The following is an 18,262-nucleotide window of genomic DNA, read 5'->3' on the forward strand; positions in this document are numbered from 1 at the left end:
CTTGTCCTCTTAATTTCAGTTTACCTCAGAAACAATTAGTCTAATAATATTGGGTGGATGCATGTGACTTGTTGAGCAGCAGAGGGCATTTGGCTGGTTCAAATCAATCATATTAGACAAGAGGAAGAAAGGCGGTCTTTCACAGTTTCAATAGCTAACAATTATTGTCAAAACACAAGAATGAAGAGGAAAATAGGCAGATTAGCTTTCCTGATGGTTGTTCGAAATGTGTACCACAGTGCATTAGAAGATATTATTCCTTCTGGACAGAAAACTCGCAGCCGGAAAAGACTTGCTAATCAACTGATAATGAGTGGCGTTGCCCGCCTGCACACTCATGACACACTCCCTTGAGCAGCCTCTCAGACAGAGGTGTTTTGCCAGAGAACCACAAGAAGCAAAAAAACAGATTTGGTTTTTATATATCTATGAATATAGATAAATAAAACTAAAACATGGCATGGTTACAACATGCAGATTTGATCTAGTAGTTAGTATGTTCAATTAATTTTAGTGTACACCAAATGACTTAATCTCTTTGACAAATAAAATATAATAAAAGTTTGGCTGCAGTGCCACAGCAGTAACCAGACAAAGCATGTTTGACGTGCTATTCATATTGTTGACCACTATGTAGACAACACTATGTGGGCAAGCAAAAATACAGTTGAGAGAAAGCCATGGTGTTTCGCAAATCTTCATTTAGATGTCATTAATACTAATTATTTTAACCTACATTTTGACATTGCTTTGATACTTTTGGTACTTACTACTTTATCTGTTTTAAGCCACAGCACGTGTTTCTGAACAACATGCAGTAAAGGTATTTCGTTACTTATTAATCAGTATTTCGATGAATCATTTGAGTGAATGATTCAATGATCCACTCATAAGTTTGCATAGTTGCAGAATTCGGCACCACATAGTGCCACTATAGTATATTTGTGGCATAAGACACAAGTCATTTGAATCAATCTGTGTTTTGAATGTACTGATTGAGTGAATGATTCAATGACTCACTTGTAAAGAAAGTCACCTGCTGTTATTTCTAGACATTCTAAACACAGGGTTTTTACAGTACAGAGCCCTGAAAGTGACATTCACATTTAAAAAAAAAAAGCAAGACAAGAAGTTGTCCTGTGTTATCTTTTGTTTTCCTGGTTGAGTTAGTTGTGCACTTCTGTTTTAAACCTGGTCAGCATGATAGCAAGTACAGTACATTATCTGCAAGATACTGTATTCTCTTCTCTTCAAACCTATTTGTTTCTGGTCAGGAAGTTCCACCCTGATCTGTTATTGTTTTGTAATGGTTGTTGTATCGCAAGAACTGTTATATATAGGCAAATTTCAGTCTCTTAGAAAAGCATGGAGCATGCATATATAGACGGCGCATGATGTGTCATCTAAACCAGGACATAATGCAGCGTGCTGTATCTATGTACACCTTTGACAGATCATCCTGTTTATCCATGATCCCCTGTCACATTGCTCTGGACTGCGATAAGCATGTTATTTAAGGTAAGGGGCAGCTTTTGAAGCCATATGTTGGTGCAGAAGCCAGAAATCATGTGGTTTTAGCATAGCACAGTCCGACACACCTCTCTGCCTCTTCCTGCACTGATAACAGGGTGAGAGACAGAATTGACCGATGGTGGTGGGTTATAATGGGTGTCAGCTCCTTGACTCTTCTTGGCAACCCTAATAGCTTTTGTCTACAGAAACATATGCAGATTAGTGTCTAGTCAGCATTTTCCTACTAAATCTAAGTGCCTCAGCCTTATTTACAGGCCCGTCTTACATAAACATGCTCTTTAACGTCTGACATGACTGATTGAACACCATCACCCCCAAAGATCAGCTGACTATTCAGAGTAATTTTGGAATCGAGGGCTTTGCGAATGACGCATCATCTAATTTTGCTGATGTCAAGTATGGTAGCATGAGCTCAATGGCGCTTTACTATTAAAAGGCCAGGTGTAGTCACAATTAATCTGTAACGGGAAAACGAGGGCCAGAGTAACTCTGGCAGGAAAGGTCTCATTTTCTGTGCTGTGGCTGCTCAGGAAACTCAGCCATTTACTGTTCGATATACTCCCATCCTGAAGTGGGGGAGTGAAGTCATTAAAGAGGCTAGGGGGTGGGGGGATGCAGAAATACTAATAACAATTATTTAGAAACTGTTGTGTTTATTTGTATTGTCATCTGCTTCCTTTAATGTTTAATGGCAGCTATTTTCTGTATTTCCCCTTGGCTGAATGTCAGTATCACTGATTGTGCTCTTGAAAGCATTTATACTTGTGATTAAGCTTTTCCCCACATTTGTTATTTGTGGTGTCTGGGACATGTGATTGAACCACAGATCTGTACCTCAGATTTTATTAGAAGTACATAAAATATGATCTATTGCATGATCAGGATGGATCTTTGATTTATTCTAACATGTTGCATTAACTAGTTGAACACAACAATATCATACTTTATTGCTGCTTTTGTCTATTGCTCTGAGCCTCCAATGAAAAACAGTAATTTAAAAAGTATAATTTCAATTCATTCTGAATCAAAGATATATTATGAAGGAAAATTACTGAAATTGTTGTTTAAAAGGTTGACAGATTTCCTAAGAGCCTTAACCTTTGAATGCATTATCTCTGTGTGTGAATAAATTGTCTGAGATGCCAAAGGTCTGGATGCATATTACGTAGGTCAGCAGAAACCAGTTTGATATTTTGCTGCTCTTTATTTTTCTTCCTCGTGCTCACATTGCCATATTGACTTGAGATATTTGTATTGTCTTCTAATTTTGAGCTATTGTTCTGAGGTGGTTTATAATTATGAAGCTGATAAAACATGGGTGTTAACAGCCCAGAGGTCTTCTTGGCACAAGGTGCATGTGTCAGCCAGTGTCTTATGCTTTGGGAGAAAAACAAAGAGTGAGAAATGAATAAGTCACAAAAATTACACCGTTATCTCTGAGCGGGAAGATGTTTCATGTCAATGACCCTTACCTGCATCTTAATACACTACAAGCTGATTGAGTGAATGAATAGAATGAAGCACTTTCCTAGGAGATGAGACCAGGGCTAGTTGTCACAAGTTATATTTTTTTTTGTAAAGGACAAGCGTTTGTTTCCATAAATGTTTTTTCCCCTAGCATTGGTGTTGAAAAACTCTCTTAGAAAAATTAAATATGCTGTTAAATACAGCCCACAGCAAAGTAGCCCCCACTCGTTGCAATACATTTTAATGACTTCACAACTGCTCGACTGGAAACGCGCGCGAGGAGGCGTGTGCGCTACTGTTCCGGAGCGCGCGCAGGATGGGAGGGCGATCTTTGTCCGGTCTCAGATATTTAATGGTCCGAGCGCAACGGTTAAAAGCGGGAGCAAACACATGGTGAAACAGAATCAGGCCACTCAGACAGTAAAGGAATGAAATTATGTTAGAGCGCGACTATCAGGCAGGATCTGCAGAGAGGCGCGCTGTCAACCTTATTGGAGAAAACGCAGTTTCGCGCGGAGCTGTCCAAGGTGGAGTGGGATGATGGGATGAAGCACCTGTTGCTATGTCAGTATCTACAAACGAGAACGAGGATGCGATTAATCCATCTCTGCTCGGAAGTATTATATGCTAATTATATGGAAGACTGTTCAGGTTTATACACTCACCATGGCTGGATGTCGGAGGCATTGATGTGAAGTTCTAAATAATCAGTTTCATCTGGAAACCATTACACCTTGGTCAATGATTCACGAGTCCAGTCCCCACCAGTGCCCATTTTAATTCAACACCGTGATATGGTCATGGAAAAAGTCAGAAGTGTTAACGAAATGCCAGGAGGTGCTGGGAGAGACGCTCGCGCTGCAGGGTTCGCGGCTCGCTGATCCCTTGTCACACTTTACGCGCGTCAATGACGCTGGCTCCTTGGTTAAGGCTGGCGAGGATCGGCCTGCTGACTGCGTGTCTTTATTCATGGCTTGCGGTGGAGGGATGCGGACCGGGTCCGGGTCACGGCACTCGCCATAGTCAACGCAAGTTGATTCAATTGTCTTACAAGCAGTTCGTGCCAGGTGTCTCTGAGAACAACCTGGGGGCGAGCGGAAGAGCGGAGGGCAGGATAACGCGCAGCTCGGAACGCTTCAATGAGCTCGTGTGCAACTATAACACTGACATTGACTTCAAAGACGAGGAACATACCAAAGCTGACCGGTTCATGACCAAGGTAAAAGAAACCAGTGTCTAACAGAATCACCTGCGTCCCATTTTACAGATGGGTCACTCCACAGTAGGGTGTGTGTGTGTGTGTCTCATAAACAGATGTGAACAATGGCTAAACTATATTTTAATCTCTTTTAATAGATTTAATCCATTATATATATATAAATTATATCATTCGATTCTTACATTCATATTATTAATGATAGCCTATATGAATAATATTATTTTATATATAATAAATGTAAATTATTTAGTTGGTAATTAAAAAAAATATTATTATTAGAATTTATTAGAATAATTATTTAACGTTATGTGCCAAGTCTTACCCTTAATACCATGTTAGATAAAAAATGTTAGCCTGAATGCACTGTAAGTCACTTTGGATAAAAGTGTCTGCTAAATGCATAAATTTAAATGTAATTTAATTTAATACACTTCTTTATTAAAGTGACTGCATATGTCATTACGACATTATCATTTTTCAGAATGTGATTTTTTAAGCCTGGTTTTTTTTATTGTTTATTTACTTAACCTTGTGGTAGGGATCTGACTATAGTTATGTACAGTATACAGTTTTTTTAAACTAGATATTTGTACATCTAACAGCATTTAATAATCCTTCTCATGAACACTTTGTTGTGTCATAATCTTTTGCACAATGCTAGTAATCGCTAAATGAATAGGGAATTGTTACTGTCAAACCTGTTACTTTTTAAAAGGCTTATCTGTATCCTATCAAATGCGTACGTAGCGATTTTAGAATTTATACAATTAGCAAAAAGCACTTTATCAGTGACTTTGTTTGTCTCATGTAATGTTTAAAATCTAATTTCAAATCAAAATGGAAAAGGAACAGATTTCATGGAATGACCCAGATGCAACGGGTGATCCTTTCAACTCTCTCATTCATCCTTGACATACTTCATGCACAGTTAAACACTGCTTGAAAATAAAGGGGTTTTGTTATTCCTGTAATTCAGCTGTTTGATTGTCTGAATTATTATAATATTTTTTTTATGTATACAACTGTAAAGCTGCGAATGAAGAAGCCCTGCAAAATTTGAACTACTCCAAGAAGAAAGAGTTTAACTGTCACAATCTCACAATGTTGATAGAATGTTTACCCGTGTTACCATGTTCCCTAGGCAATGTAACACCGGGACAATAAGACTTTCTGAACTGCCACAACACCATTTAATCTTTAACCAAGTTTTTTGTTAGTGAGTTATAAAATGATCACCTCTGCTTCCTTAGCATGGGAGTGTGTGTGTGTGTGTGTGTTCCCTTGTATAAACATGAAGGTAGGTAAGGCAGATAACATTGTGAAGAAAACAGAGTATGCTAAATATTATTTTTAAACCTTAAATAAATAGAAGCCATTCAAATCTCAATTCTTAAAACCAATATGATGGAATTTTCAGTTGAATAAGTTAATAGAAATAGACATTGTATTCTTTGGCATGACCTAATCTGTTATGGTATCACTGGTCGTTTTGAGATATTACTGATAAGCTTGATATCACTTATAATACGTTGGCATAGATTGGCATCTAGTTAACTGTGAGGACCCTTATGAAAGTGCTTCAAGTTGGTGTATGTGTATGTGCCCTCTCGTTGCCCAACTCTGAAAGCTATCCTTTGTGCATCTTTTCAAGCCTCTGGTATGGGATCGCCTGTGCAGAATTCTCGTCTGTTGAAGTAATGGCACCACTGGAAAAGCCTCTATTGTAGTTTTCACAATGAATCGCCTCTGTCCAACAGCAGTGCGAGAAAAATCTCCCTGGTTTGTTTTTCTTCTCCTCTTAAATTCTCACTCTTGCTGTCACATTCCCAAGTAGACATCTAAACGTTCCATCCATCTGCCTTCTTGCTCAGACTGGTCTTTGCTTTCTTCTTGCTCTAATTGGCTTTTCGACCCTGTCTTTCTCTCTCGCCTTTTCCCATACCCTCTCAATCACGACCATGGGTCACATAATATTATTTTCACTGACAAATAAAACTATTTTTTAACAGATTCTCCATTACGTGAGGTGTAGAGAGACACAGAATTTGGAGAATGCATATGGGAAGTCTAAATTCTGTGTTTCAAAGTCTCAAGGTTGACACGGGGCCATTCAAAAGACTGTGTGAAAACTTTCCAATCGTGTGAAGAAAAAAAAATTAATTGACCTTGGCTTTATTCTGTGACCATGCTGAAGTGTCCAAAGAATGCTGGAAATGAGTTAAAGTAGCTTTGTTCATATTGTTAGATGTTGGGGGTGGAAATGGCCTTTTGCAGATCTGGAGAAAAATGGCTGATGTCTACCGGGGGCAAATTCTGACAAAGAATTCTGAAATGTCATGGTATTTGCTGTGCTTTCAGCATTAGCACACCTGGTTTGAATCATTGGTTTCGGTGAAAATTTCACAGTTGAAGTGAAAATTCATCTAAAAATGAAGAAGTTTTAAACCTGCACTACCTTCTTTACTCTGTGGAACACAGAAGAAGATATTTTAAAAAATGTTAGTCATGTCAGTGAAAGTCAATGGGGTTCATTGCTGTTTATGGAACATTCTTCAGAATATCTTTTATGTTCCACAGAAGAACGAAGGTCACAGGTTTAGAATAACATAAGGTGAGACATAATTTTAAGTATCTTATCCTTTTAAATAAAGATTTAGAAAAATATATATTTAGTCCTTCTGTATCACCTGTATGATGTTTTTACTTGCTCTTTCTGTTCCACAGCGCTGTAAGGACTGCCTCAATAAACTGGCAATAGCAGTAATGAACCAGTGGCCTGGAGTTCGACTGCGAGTGACAGAAGCCTGGGATGAAGATGGCCATCACCCTCCTGGTTCTTTGCATTATGAGGGCCGTGCGGTTGACATCACCACCTCAGACAGGGACACAAAAAAATATGGACTACTTGCACAGTTGGCAGTTGAGGCTGGATTTGACTGGGTGCACTATGAATCCAAGTACCATGTGCACTGCTCTGTCAAAGCCGGTAAGCTTGTAAATCTTTCTTTTTCATAGTTATTCCTCATTTATATCTTTTGATGCAGCTCTTAAAGGGATAGTTTACCTTCACATAAAACTTCTGTCATCATTTACTCACTGTCATGAAGTTCCAAAACTGTATGAGAAACAAAAAAGAACATGCTTTAAAAAATGTCCATACATTGAAAGTCAGTGGTGTCCAATGACTTACAGTGGATATACAAAAACGAATGACCCACATGGAAATAACCTATATAAACATATATGTTTTAATATTGGTTTTGATTTAGGTTTTTAATATAAGTGATATATATAAAATTGGCCGTTTTCCTATATTATATGTACATAGTCCTATATTATATTGCTCCCGGGTCTCTTCCGCTTGAGCAGACTCTTTCCTCGGGCTTCCAGCTATCTTTGGTACGTCAGGCGTTATGGTATATTGTTCCCAAAGCGATGACGTCATCGCAGCATTGAAGTAAACCTATGAAAGGGAACATCTCGGTTACGTATGTAACCTTGGTTCCCTGAATAGGGAACGAGATGCTGCGATGCTGGCCGTTCCATACCTTCGATATCGCTTTCTTCGTCATAGTGTATAATCTCATGAAATAACATCTCGGTTACGTATGTAACCTTGGTTCCCTGATGCTGCAATGAATAACGCCAGTTTATTGGCCAATAGCGCTAAGCACCGCCCATACCTATGTATGCCATATATATGCATGCTGAGCGCTATTGGCCAATAAACTGGCGTTATTCATTGCAGCATCAGGGAACCAAGGTTACATACCTAACCGAGATGTTCTCAGGTCAACTGAAGCACTGTCTTCTTCTTTTGAACTGAATCAGGCTGTAATACGGTCTTGCACTACAGCGCATTATTGCAGGCTCTCACATTAGGTAGATAAGAGATCAAACCACTACTCAAAAACATTTGCTGACAATTTGTTTAATCATTGACATTGTCGATAATGTCGACTAATTGTTTCAGCCCTAGTTATATATACTAAAGTCAATACGTTACAGAGAGTCGCTTTCACATCTCCCAACCATTCAAAATCATCTATTAATGGCACAATAAACCGATTACACAATAATAGAATGCAAAACAAAAGCACCCCAAAACAGAAACTCAAAGAGAAATTAAAGACTTTGACTTAACACAAGGAAAACTTTTGTACCTTACTGGTACTTCTTGCTCTGACTGACACCATTGTGTGGCATATATACGCATATATGCAGCATATACATAATCATATATGTGCAAATATGCTGTATATATGTAGCATATATGTGCATATAAACTGCATATAGGTTTCATATATGCGCATATATCCTCATATAGGTTCTTTTCATGTAGGGAGGGTAAGTAAATGATGACATAATTTCCATTTTTGGGTGAACAATCCCTTTAACTTGATTTTAAGTTGAAGCTGATAACGTTCCACCTCAAAATCTTTCCAGATCATTCTGTAGCTGTAGAAAAAGGTGGCTGCTTTTCAGGATCTGGACTTGTGACAATGGCTGAAGGCGCGCAAAAACCTATGTCGTGTTTGCGGCCTGGTGAGAAGGTGCTTTCCTTGTCTGAGTCAGGTGAAATTGTTCTCAGTCAGGTACTTCTCTTTTTACATCTAGATAAAGAGAGAACAACCACTTTCTTTATTTTTACCACTGAAAATGGGAAACAAATTGCACTTACTCCCAATCACCTCATCTTTGCGGCTCCCAATCTCAAACTGCACCACAATGAGTATGAAGCTATGTTTGCCAAAAACATTAGGATTGGGGACTATATACTTACTACTGGGGACAACAGAGGACTTCAGCCATCTAAAGTGGTCTCAGTTTCACTGGAGGAGAGAATGGGGGTTTACGCTCCTTTGACAGATCATGGGAACTTGTTTGTGGATGGCGTGCTGGTATCCAACTATGCTTCTTTTGAGGATCACAGACTTGCACACTGGGCATTTTGGCCTTTCCGTGTTCTTTTTTGCTTTTTCCAGACAGTAATGGAAGAGAACTCACAAAGTGTGGTGGTTAAAAGTAGTGCCATGGTTCCTAATATCTGTTCCACAGATCAAACCTTCCTCACAAATGTGATGCACAATAGTTCTTTCAGCATATACAAGATTTTCCCAGAGGTCAAAGTGGAAATGGATAATGAACACCGTTTTTTGCAACAAAAGGAGGTTTACTGGTATGCAAGGCTTTTGCACACATTAGGGCGGATATTTCTTGACCCTCAGAGGTTTTACTGATGGTCAAGACCCAGAATATGCAAACATAATGTCAACTGCAAAATAAATTATAGCTCTTTAAAAACTACTGACCAAAAAGGAAAAGCAATAGGCACTACATTATAACTGGTATAATTATTCACCACATATAATGTCCAGTTGAAATTTGCAACAAAAGGAGGTTTACTGGTATGCAAGGCTTTTGCACACATTAGGGCGGATATTTCTTGACCCTCAGAGGTTTTACTGAAGGTCAAGACAGAGAATATGCAAACATAATGTCAAATGCAAAATAAATTATAGCTCTTTAAAAATATAACTACTGACCAAAAAGGCACTACAGTATAACTGGTATAATTATTCACCACATATAATGTCCAGTTGAAATTATTTCATACTTTTAGAATTTGTAAATGGGTTGCAATTATGCATATACTTTATGTGAAATATTCAATGTAACTTAAAAATATTGAATAATCACCATATGGACAATTATGGGATTCAAAATGTAAACATGTATTTTTATGTTTGTTTTACAAGAAAATATTTCAAAGAGTAATAAATATTTATTTTTATACTTTTGGATTCATAATATATATATTTCATGTTAAACTGTATGTTCGTGAAGCACTGATTATTTGTTATGCCAAACAGAGACTGATACAGTTGTTGTAATCTTATTTCACTTAAAGTTATCATAGATTGTGTTGCAAAATAAGCCTGATCTGCTTAGAATTGATCCACACCAAACACATAGAGTTTTATTCTCTCTAGATTTGAACAGATCATGTCAGTTCTCAAATTAATAAACATTTCAATTTGTGACCAATTAGCATTTTACATTACATCCTTTAGTTGGTCATTTAGAAGCTCTAAACAGAAATGAGTTGATAAAACAGTTAACCATGTCTACTGACTAATTGTGGTCAATTTCCAGAGTCCAAAATCAACAGCTATGTGCTAAACAGGGATAAACAGGCTGGCTTTTACTAAGTGCATCACACCCCCTTGTGGACACCAAAGAATACACTACTGTCTATTTTGATGTGCTTATGATTTACAATCTATCTGTTCTGAAAAAACAGCTTCCTGGATTTAATAATAAATAAACAAGGTAATAAATGATTATTTGCAATATTATGCTTTTCCTAATTTTTTCCTGCTTAACATAGCAGCATTAATGCAATATAAACAACATTTTGAATTAAAGTTTAAGTTCATCATTCTGATCTACTACAGTCTATGTAAAATATTTAACTTTGTAAAACTAAAATAATGCTTTTGAGACTGTGTTGCTTTTTGGAAGTGCATGCTTTTTCCCTTCAATCATTTTTTTCACAGCTGTGAAGGTATAGAAGAGGATTATCTCAGTCATGGAGGAGGCAGATAGACACACAGCATCAGGCCAATGGCAAAGACAGTAATGTTGGCCCACCCAACAGTTACCCTTGGTGAACCAATCAGCTTTTAAAGATATGCTTAGTCAGGCTCCCTCCAAACCTTTTCTGTTCAAACTAATCCTTGTGAAAGCTGGGAAGAAGTCATTAATCTTATCAATGGGGTATGATCAGGAAGTACAGAGAAAAAAATGTGATATATTATACCAAAGTTGTTCTATAAAGATCAATATATCCGTACTCTAACAGAACAATATGAGACAGATAGGGCCTGTGCTGTGCAGCTGAATTTTGCAATATCTGAATTTCAGTTTCTGACTGTAAAATAAACATGACCTAATGCAGCATGATTCAGTAAAATACTGGAGAGAACATGACTTCATTGTGCTAGATGTTGGTAGTGCTCCAGCATGTCTATAAATGGCAATTTTTCCATCATATCCATCTCTGGTATATGAATTAAAACAGTCTGATTGAATGTGCTAAGTACTGTATTTACTGCATGTGACTCTAAATCTATTTGACTCTGATGGCTTGTCAGCTCTAAAGGACAACAAATCCACACCTGCTTGGTTTCATTCATTATATAAGCAAGGGTTAGTCGATTCAACAATGCATATCATCTATAGGCACAGAGATTGAAACAATAATAAATAGCACTGTCACATACATGCATATATACATAATACAGACATCTTTAGAAGGCCTTTCTTTTAAAAACAGGAAGCTCATGCATCTGCATGATCCTGGATCATGCATCAATAAAGGATCAATAAAGTCTGTCTCTTTTTTAATCTATACTTATCTAGTGTACGAATAGACTAATAATTAACCTTTGATCCAGCAATATTTTGTGGTCCCATTTAGGCATACTCATATAAATGTTTCGTTTAGAATTGATTTTCACTGAGCTAATAGTGTGCTAATTTTAAAAGCAAGGATGAACTGACATCTATTATGACTAAATATGTGTACTGAGAGTTCTGCTGTTAACATTGTGGCCAGATAATAAACCGGCCACTTAAACGGCTACCTTTTAAGGCAATAAATAAAAAGGATAAATAAATAGATTATGCAATTGTTACATGATAGATAGATAGATAGATAGATAGATAGATAGATAGATAGATAGATAGATAGATAGATAGATAGATAGAACAACAGCTAGTTATAGTTCATACAGCATCGCATCTCTGCAGCACTGTGAAGGATAGGTGGTTCAGCTGTACTTTGGGTGAATGTAACAGAATTGATTGACACCCATGAAACTAACTTAACCATGACCCAGAGTTTGTAGTGCACCTCCAATTTGTTTGTCCTGTCAAAAGTAGGGGTCGCAGTTGGACTCAGCATCGGTGTTAAAAATGTTAAATGTGCTGCCTGCACTCACACATACAGGAAAGCCGGTTCCCTGCAGTCTCCTTCAAACTGTTACATGAAGCAAGTTTATCAAACATGCTTGCTACATTTCTCCAGATTGAAGATCTGGGTGTGGATTAGCCAAAGCTACTCAGTCTGGATGATTGCAGCAAACATGAGAGTCCAGCATGAACTCATTTGATTCATTGGTTTCGGCCGGCCAGCCAAAATCTTAATATCAGGTAGTTTGGCAAACGTTTGCTCGCCCGCCAGCACTTCCCCCATCAACAACAAACTAGTAAACCCTGCCTAGCCAAAGCTAGCTTAATGAAATGAAACGGACCCCAGCGATTATTATCCGGAGGATTGTTCCGATCATGTACGAAGACGTTAGCAGTGCATTGTAGGTGAGTGTTAAAAGTAGTATTTTTTTTTTTAAACATATATTTAATCCCTGATTAATCATCCTAGCGATCCTCGGGCCCCCTTTAACGTCCATTTAGCAAAATGAGTGCGAATCTGTCGGCCAAAATGAATTTGCTGCTAGCTTCATACTTACTTAACATCGGGTTTCCTAAACTCAAGGTTACAGACACCAGTGTTAGGATTGTGCTGTTATTGTGTTGGTCGTTTAGGTTATTTTCCTGTAACGTTAGCTCGTTGTGTTTTTAGTTTAGCGTGGTGCATGAGTGTTTATGTCCTTGGTAAATGGGTAAGCCATATTTTTAGCCAGCACCAGTTTGAACCATCCGTCATGAAGACCTTATGAACACAGAAGCCATGAAAGCTTAGGACTTCATGTGTTGTTTACTGTCGAATATGTTGTCGTGATATTCCGAGCGTTTAATTTGCTAAGTCATTCAAACTGCTCTATTTGTTGTTTTTGGAAAGAGCAACGGCATTTTGGAGTATGAAAGTATCTGGCTAGCAAGCTGAGTTCGCAGATGTGGAACTGAATGATTTCTATAATTTGTTTATTATAAGTTATTTATGTTTTGCAAAAGTGGGGCTGGTAATAAAAATGGGGTAAAATTTGTGATTATTCTAATACATGTTTTTATAGCAGCGGTTGCAGTTTTATGTACCACAGAGAGACGCTAACACTTCTTGCAGCCTGTTAGCATGCACTGCTTTATAAGCAAAGCATTTGGTAACTTTTTCATATTTGCCCAGATACAAAACATTTGTATCTATAAATGCTACAACAGAGACTAGTTTATATGAGGATTTCGTTCAGTGACTTTGCTGTATGTAGGTTGTCAGTTTTAACGTGGCGGGACGTAAACCGCTCGGGAAACATGTCAACAAATTAGTGTGAAAGGATTTAACGTTAGCTTGACAGTTTACGCCAAGTTAAAGGGTCAGGGCTTTTCAAGGTGGAGTGGTAAATATTTTAGCATATGATGGTTTAAATTCATTTTCTTCAGCGCCAAAAAAAATTCAAACAACATACAAGGGCAAATGGCAGCAATGTCCCATATTTTGTAATTAGCTACGCAGATGAAAGTTGAAATGGGGAAGCAGTGCGTAAAGCATTTGTTATCTGTACACAGTAATACGAACGCATTAACTAAACAGATTGATCAAATTGAAAACGGGGGAAGAAACTTTAAAGATATTCAATTTCATTAAAAAAAGTTCATAGTAAGAGCAAGCTTTGATTTAGTTTCCTGAATAACCCGCTAGCATATCAGGATAAACCAGAAGATCAACACAATGCGAATATTACACTTTCCCTCTATAACAATCAAATGAACCTATCTAGTTAAAGTAAGGAATAATATGATATGTGATGATGATGACTTGATTTGCTTTATACAGACATTCATAATTATAGTACTGCTGCTTAGCCTAAAAAGTGTCCCGTCCAAAGTATTTTGTGTTATTCTAGGCTTTTTAAAATAGCATATCTGGGAATTTTGTGTTTGAGCTAACATCTGTATAAACCTGTCGCTATAATAAAATGTAATTCAAAATGTGTAATTTTAATTTGATGATATTAATAAAATCTGTACAACCTGCTTATTTCATCTCTTGCAAAACTGTTTTCACACATCTCCGTTTTTTTAACATGGTAGGAAACGGGCATATCAATCAGGAAATGTGTGTGCAGGGGTCCTGACAAGAATAGGACATTGTTTTTCTGTCTGTTTCATTTTTTTTCTTCTTTTATGAGTGAAATCTTGAGCCCATTATGCAATTGTAACCGAATTGCATTTCCTGGTGAACTAGCAACATGGGGTGACATTTATTTCATGCTATGATTGAATTAATTTAGAAAGAATAATAGATATATTTGAATTTAAAAACGTGCACTCGTGCACTTTATCACAGGCGGAACAAAATAACGTTATTCGTGTTGTAGCCCGACCTCGACATGTGTGTAACAGGAAGCGCGCTACACGGAAGTTGTATTTTCTTTGTGTTTCTCCCTTTAGCGTCGTTTTACATAAAGAAAGTAACATGTTATCTTAGTTATGCACGGAGTTTGAGAGTTTTATTGACCGCGGGCATCACTAAGCAACGGAGCTGTGTATACGTGTCTGTATTTGCCTGGTTTGGTGATGGGCGAGCGGGTTATTTTGCAGAGAGTTTGTTAACCCCGGTCAGAAAGCTAGCGTGTTAGCCGCGTCTAGGCACTACTGTAAGCTGAGCAGAACGACGCAGCTGCGGGATCAGACGAATTTAACAAACCTACGGACGTTAACTGTTGTCTTTCTACCAGCGTTAACCGAAACGGAGAAAATGCACCGAACACACGAATCCACCTCATGGTCTGTATTTAATCAGATACTTTGTGTTATGTTTTCCTATATACAGTAATGTTTGCGTAGTTAGGTGTGGAGTAATTTGAACTTTGTTGGATTATGCACATTAATTGCGCAGATGCTGGTATGACTAGACGTTCCCAAACGCAGCTGATCGGATGGTGTGCGTTATTCAGAGAAAGTTTATATTGCATAACTTTTCCATTACTGCCTTTTGAGGGGCTTAAGTAAATTGACAATGGTTTTGTGGCTGTAGATCATTGCAAAACTTGGATTTGTACATGCATGTAACCCTGGGTGGCACAAGCCATCATGTAACTCTCCTCTGTGTTTCAGATCTCTGCAATAGAGATCTTCTTCAGGTGTAGGAATGGAAGAGCAGAAATCAAACTGCGAAGAAAATGATTCAGAAACTGCAGGTTGGTGAACATCAGAAAAATAGATGATTTCTTTAGCAATGAGAGTGTCAAATTCAATTTACAAATCCTTCAAGTTCTTATTGTAGTAACTACACTTTTCTTATTAATACACTTTTTCATGGATATGCTACGGTTAAAATGCATGTATTTCAAGAGTTAAAAAAAAAAAGTGTATAAACAAGCTAACCTTAATCTTGCAACACAATGATATCTTTAAATAGGAATCCTTTCTTGCTTGTGATTTTGCTTGAAATACCTGTGAGGGAACAGTGCTACCTATCTGGGATTTTGCACCTGTTATACCATAATATTTGAATATTGCTTTTATGTAGTGTGTGATGTAACAATGTGAATGTCAACAATCTTCAAAGTTGTAAAGCCAAAAAGTGTGCAATAAAGTTATTGTCTCCAAAATGAAAGAATCGATTCTGAGCAGCCTAAACAAGTCGCCAGTATCCCACTTCCATGACGTTTACACGTCATAGGATAACACATTTGCATAATGCCTGCCTATGTTCTACGTTGGCCGTCCGTGAACAACTTAACCCCGGCCTCAAACACTGTAGCTTGTTTGTGGGGTTAACATTGTCAAGGCGTCCTAGTATGCTGTGAAAGTAAATTAATTTTTTTACTTTCCAAGAGAATAGGCTGCAAAGAATCAGAAAAAAATGGATAAATTTTTCCACTGTACCACAGCAGCACAAAATTGAGCATTCAAAATATGGTTCTATGCAATGGGCATATCGTTTCCTAAATGTGCTATATGTGGTAGACCAATCACAACAGACTGGGGCCATCTGACCAATCAGAACAGAGTAGGCTCACCGAGAGGAAGGGTTTAGAGAGACTGAATCTTAGAACTACTTTAAAATGAATAGTTTGAGTCTCATTGGAAAATGAGGTGATATTAAATGCTTATTTTGAGAAAACGAAAGCGTTTTTTTTTTTTACTTTGCATGCATGTAAATATATTGTAGGAGACTATATATAATATCCCAATATTTGGAACCTTAAAAATGGTTTAATAGGGGCACTTTAAAGGGCATTTGTGTATTTTCTCCATTTTAACTAACAGCTACCATGTTTCTCTCAGCTGATGATGGGACCTCTGCAAAGGAGAGCATTCAATTTGAGGGGGAACTGAGTGCCCCTGTTGCTGCAGAGGACATCTCAGGCACTACTGTGGACACTTCCAGCTCATCATTGTAAGGCCTTCTATAAATATTGCTGTTTGAGCTGCTTTGCATAAAAGTTAGATATGTTAGTGTGCTTGAATAGGTCAGTTTATGAGAAAATGGTATCTTCATCAAATAGAAGTAGACAAACTAGTCACTTGTTTAGAGCCATCGATCTATCAGCAAAGGTCAAATATAACACAGAATTTGAATATTAATGCAGCCCATTTGATTACACAGAGCTGTTTTGTTGAAGTAATGTGTACAGAGTTGCTGATCATCTTTTCTGTCTGGTGTTTTTCAGGGAGACTGTCAGGGCTTGTGCTCTGTGTAACTGTGTGGAGCGTAGTCTGCATGGACAGCGGGAGCTCCGGTGTTTCGGACCCTCTTCCGATCGGCCCACCTTGAAGCTCTCTGTCTCCTCTTTGCCAGCAGCTGGAAATGATGACCTGTCTTCCATTGGATTCTCTGAATCCACCTGTCTGGCATCTCTCTTTGATGACACGGGTATGATTATGAAATCAAACTGTGTGAATCATAATGCGTCTTACTCCAACACCCAAATATGACAGTGACATCACTAAGACACACTTCCCAGTTTGTCACATTTCTCCATGAAGGAGTGGAACTTCTATTTGTAATATTTTTGGAACAATACAGAGCTCAACCAGGTTGTTGTTAGATATAGAAGCCTTGTTGATTTTTTCCCCCTTGCCCAACCACAAATATATTTTTAATAAAGGTTATTTTTAGCAGTGGCATTTATACTACTGTTTGCGGTCAGTACAATATTTTTTAAATGTTCACCAAGGCTGATTGATCAGAAATACAAAAAAATTGTGAAATATTATTACAGTTTAAAATATCTGCTTTCTTATGTTTAATTTTTAAATGTAATTTATTCCTGTAAATTTTCAGCAGCCATTACTCCAGTCTTTACTGTTATGATGCTCAAAAAGCATTTCTTATTATCAATGGTGAAAGATGGTGAGAAAGCAGTTTTGCTATTTTAAATTTGTGGAAACTATGATAATTTTTTTCAGGATTCTTTGAGTAGAAAGCCAGAGGGTGCTCTTTACTGTCACATTTGATAATTTAAATTAGTTCATCCTTGATTTGTAAAAGTGCGAAATTATAAAAAAAAATACTGACCTCAGAGTTAAAGTGTTGTTTTTTGTGTTGTCTAACATGCATTTATTAAATGCTTTCATTTAAATAATTTATAAAAACCGTTACAATAAATTTTGTAAAAATTCAATTAAGTAACATTTACAAAAAACATTTTGACTCTCATACAGTGATTTATTTATAGTTATTCTTATCTAAAAAAGCTCCCCTGTATTACCCAACATTAGCTTTGCAGCATATTAAAACAACAGAAAAGATAATATCAATCAGTACATAATAAGAAACTCAATTTTAATGGTTTGCATGCTATAAAAATACATGTGTGATCAAATGTAAGACATAGCCTGATAGAGAAAGTGATCGTTCTGTCAACCGCTTCTAAATTCTCTCACTGGCCTTCATGGCTTATCGTTGAGCCCTGCAATGTGTTAAAATGTGTTTTGTGAGTGTGTTTTACTGGATCAGTTTAGCTACCAGTTTTTGACTTGCTGTGATAAGTGTTTCATAAATCAAAATTTTAATTTTAAGAAAACAAGACCTCATAAGTCTGGTCTTAAATGTATTTCTTCTCAGTAGTG

General features: G+C 37.3%; 2 protein-coding genes across 3 annotated transcripts in view; both read left to right on the forward strand.

The window, feature by feature from the left end:
• The first annotated feature begins 3,890 nt into the window (after nt 1-3,890).
• On the forward strand, nt 3,891-11,317 carry LOC127944247 (desert hedgehog protein A). 2 transcript variants are annotated; one of them, XM_052540121.1, is made up of 4 exons: nt 3,891-4,219; nt 6,944-7,205; nt 8,666-9,390; nt 9,620-11,317. In XM_052540121.1, exons 1-4 carry the CDS (start codon nt 3,908-3,910, stop codon nt 9,686-9,688), a joined length of 1,368 nt encoding a protein of 455 aa, XP_052396081.1. In that variant the 5' UTR covers nt 3,891-3,907; the 3' UTR covers nt 9,689-11,317. The 2 variants fall into 2 exon arrangements, with proteins under 2 accessions (XP_052396081.1, XP_052396080.1); XM_052540120.1 differs by having other exon boundaries at nt 8,666-11,317.
• Nucleotides 11,318-12,339: 1,022 nt separating this feature from the next.
• Nucleotides 12,340-18,262, forward strand: part of LOC127945167 (histone-lysine N-methyltransferase 2D) — a 36,325-nt gene continuing 30,402 nt past the window's right edge. The window contains exons 1-4 of the mRNA XM_052541759.1: nt 12,340-12,601; nt 15,299-15,381; nt 16,475-16,586; nt 16,861-17,063. Of these exons, the coding sequence (XP_052397719.1) occupies nt 15,333-15,381; nt 16,475-16,586; nt 16,861-17,063 (364 nt within the window). The 5' untranslated portion in view covers nt 12,340-12,601; nt 15,299-15,332. The remainder of the gene's footprint in view (nt 12,602-15,298; nt 15,382-16,474; nt 16,587-16,860; nt 17,064-18,262) is intronic.

The sequence above is a fragment of the Carassius gibelio genome, chromosome A23 (genome assembly GCF_023724105.1).
Source record: "Carassius gibelio isolate Cgi1373 ecotype wild population from Czech Republic chromosome A23, carGib1.2-hapl.c, whole genome shotgun sequence".
In the NCBI taxonomy this organism is placed as follows: domain Eukaryota; kingdom Metazoa; phylum Chordata; class Actinopteri; order Cypriniformes; family Cyprinidae; genus Carassius; species Carassius gibelio.

Coding starts and splice junctions, on each gene's coding strand:
- LOC127944247 (XM_052540120.1), top strand. CDS start 3,908: ATGACGCTGGCTCCTTGGTTAAGGCTGGCGAGGATCGGCCTGCTGACT. Junction 4,220..6,943: donor CTGACCGGTTCATGACCAAG/GTAAAAGAAACC, acceptor TCTGTTCCACAG/CGCTGTAAGGACTGCCTCAA. Junction 7,206..8,665: donor GCACTGCTCTGTCAAAGCCG/GTAAGCTTGTAA, acceptor AAATCTTTCCAG/ATCATTCTGTAGCTGTAGAA.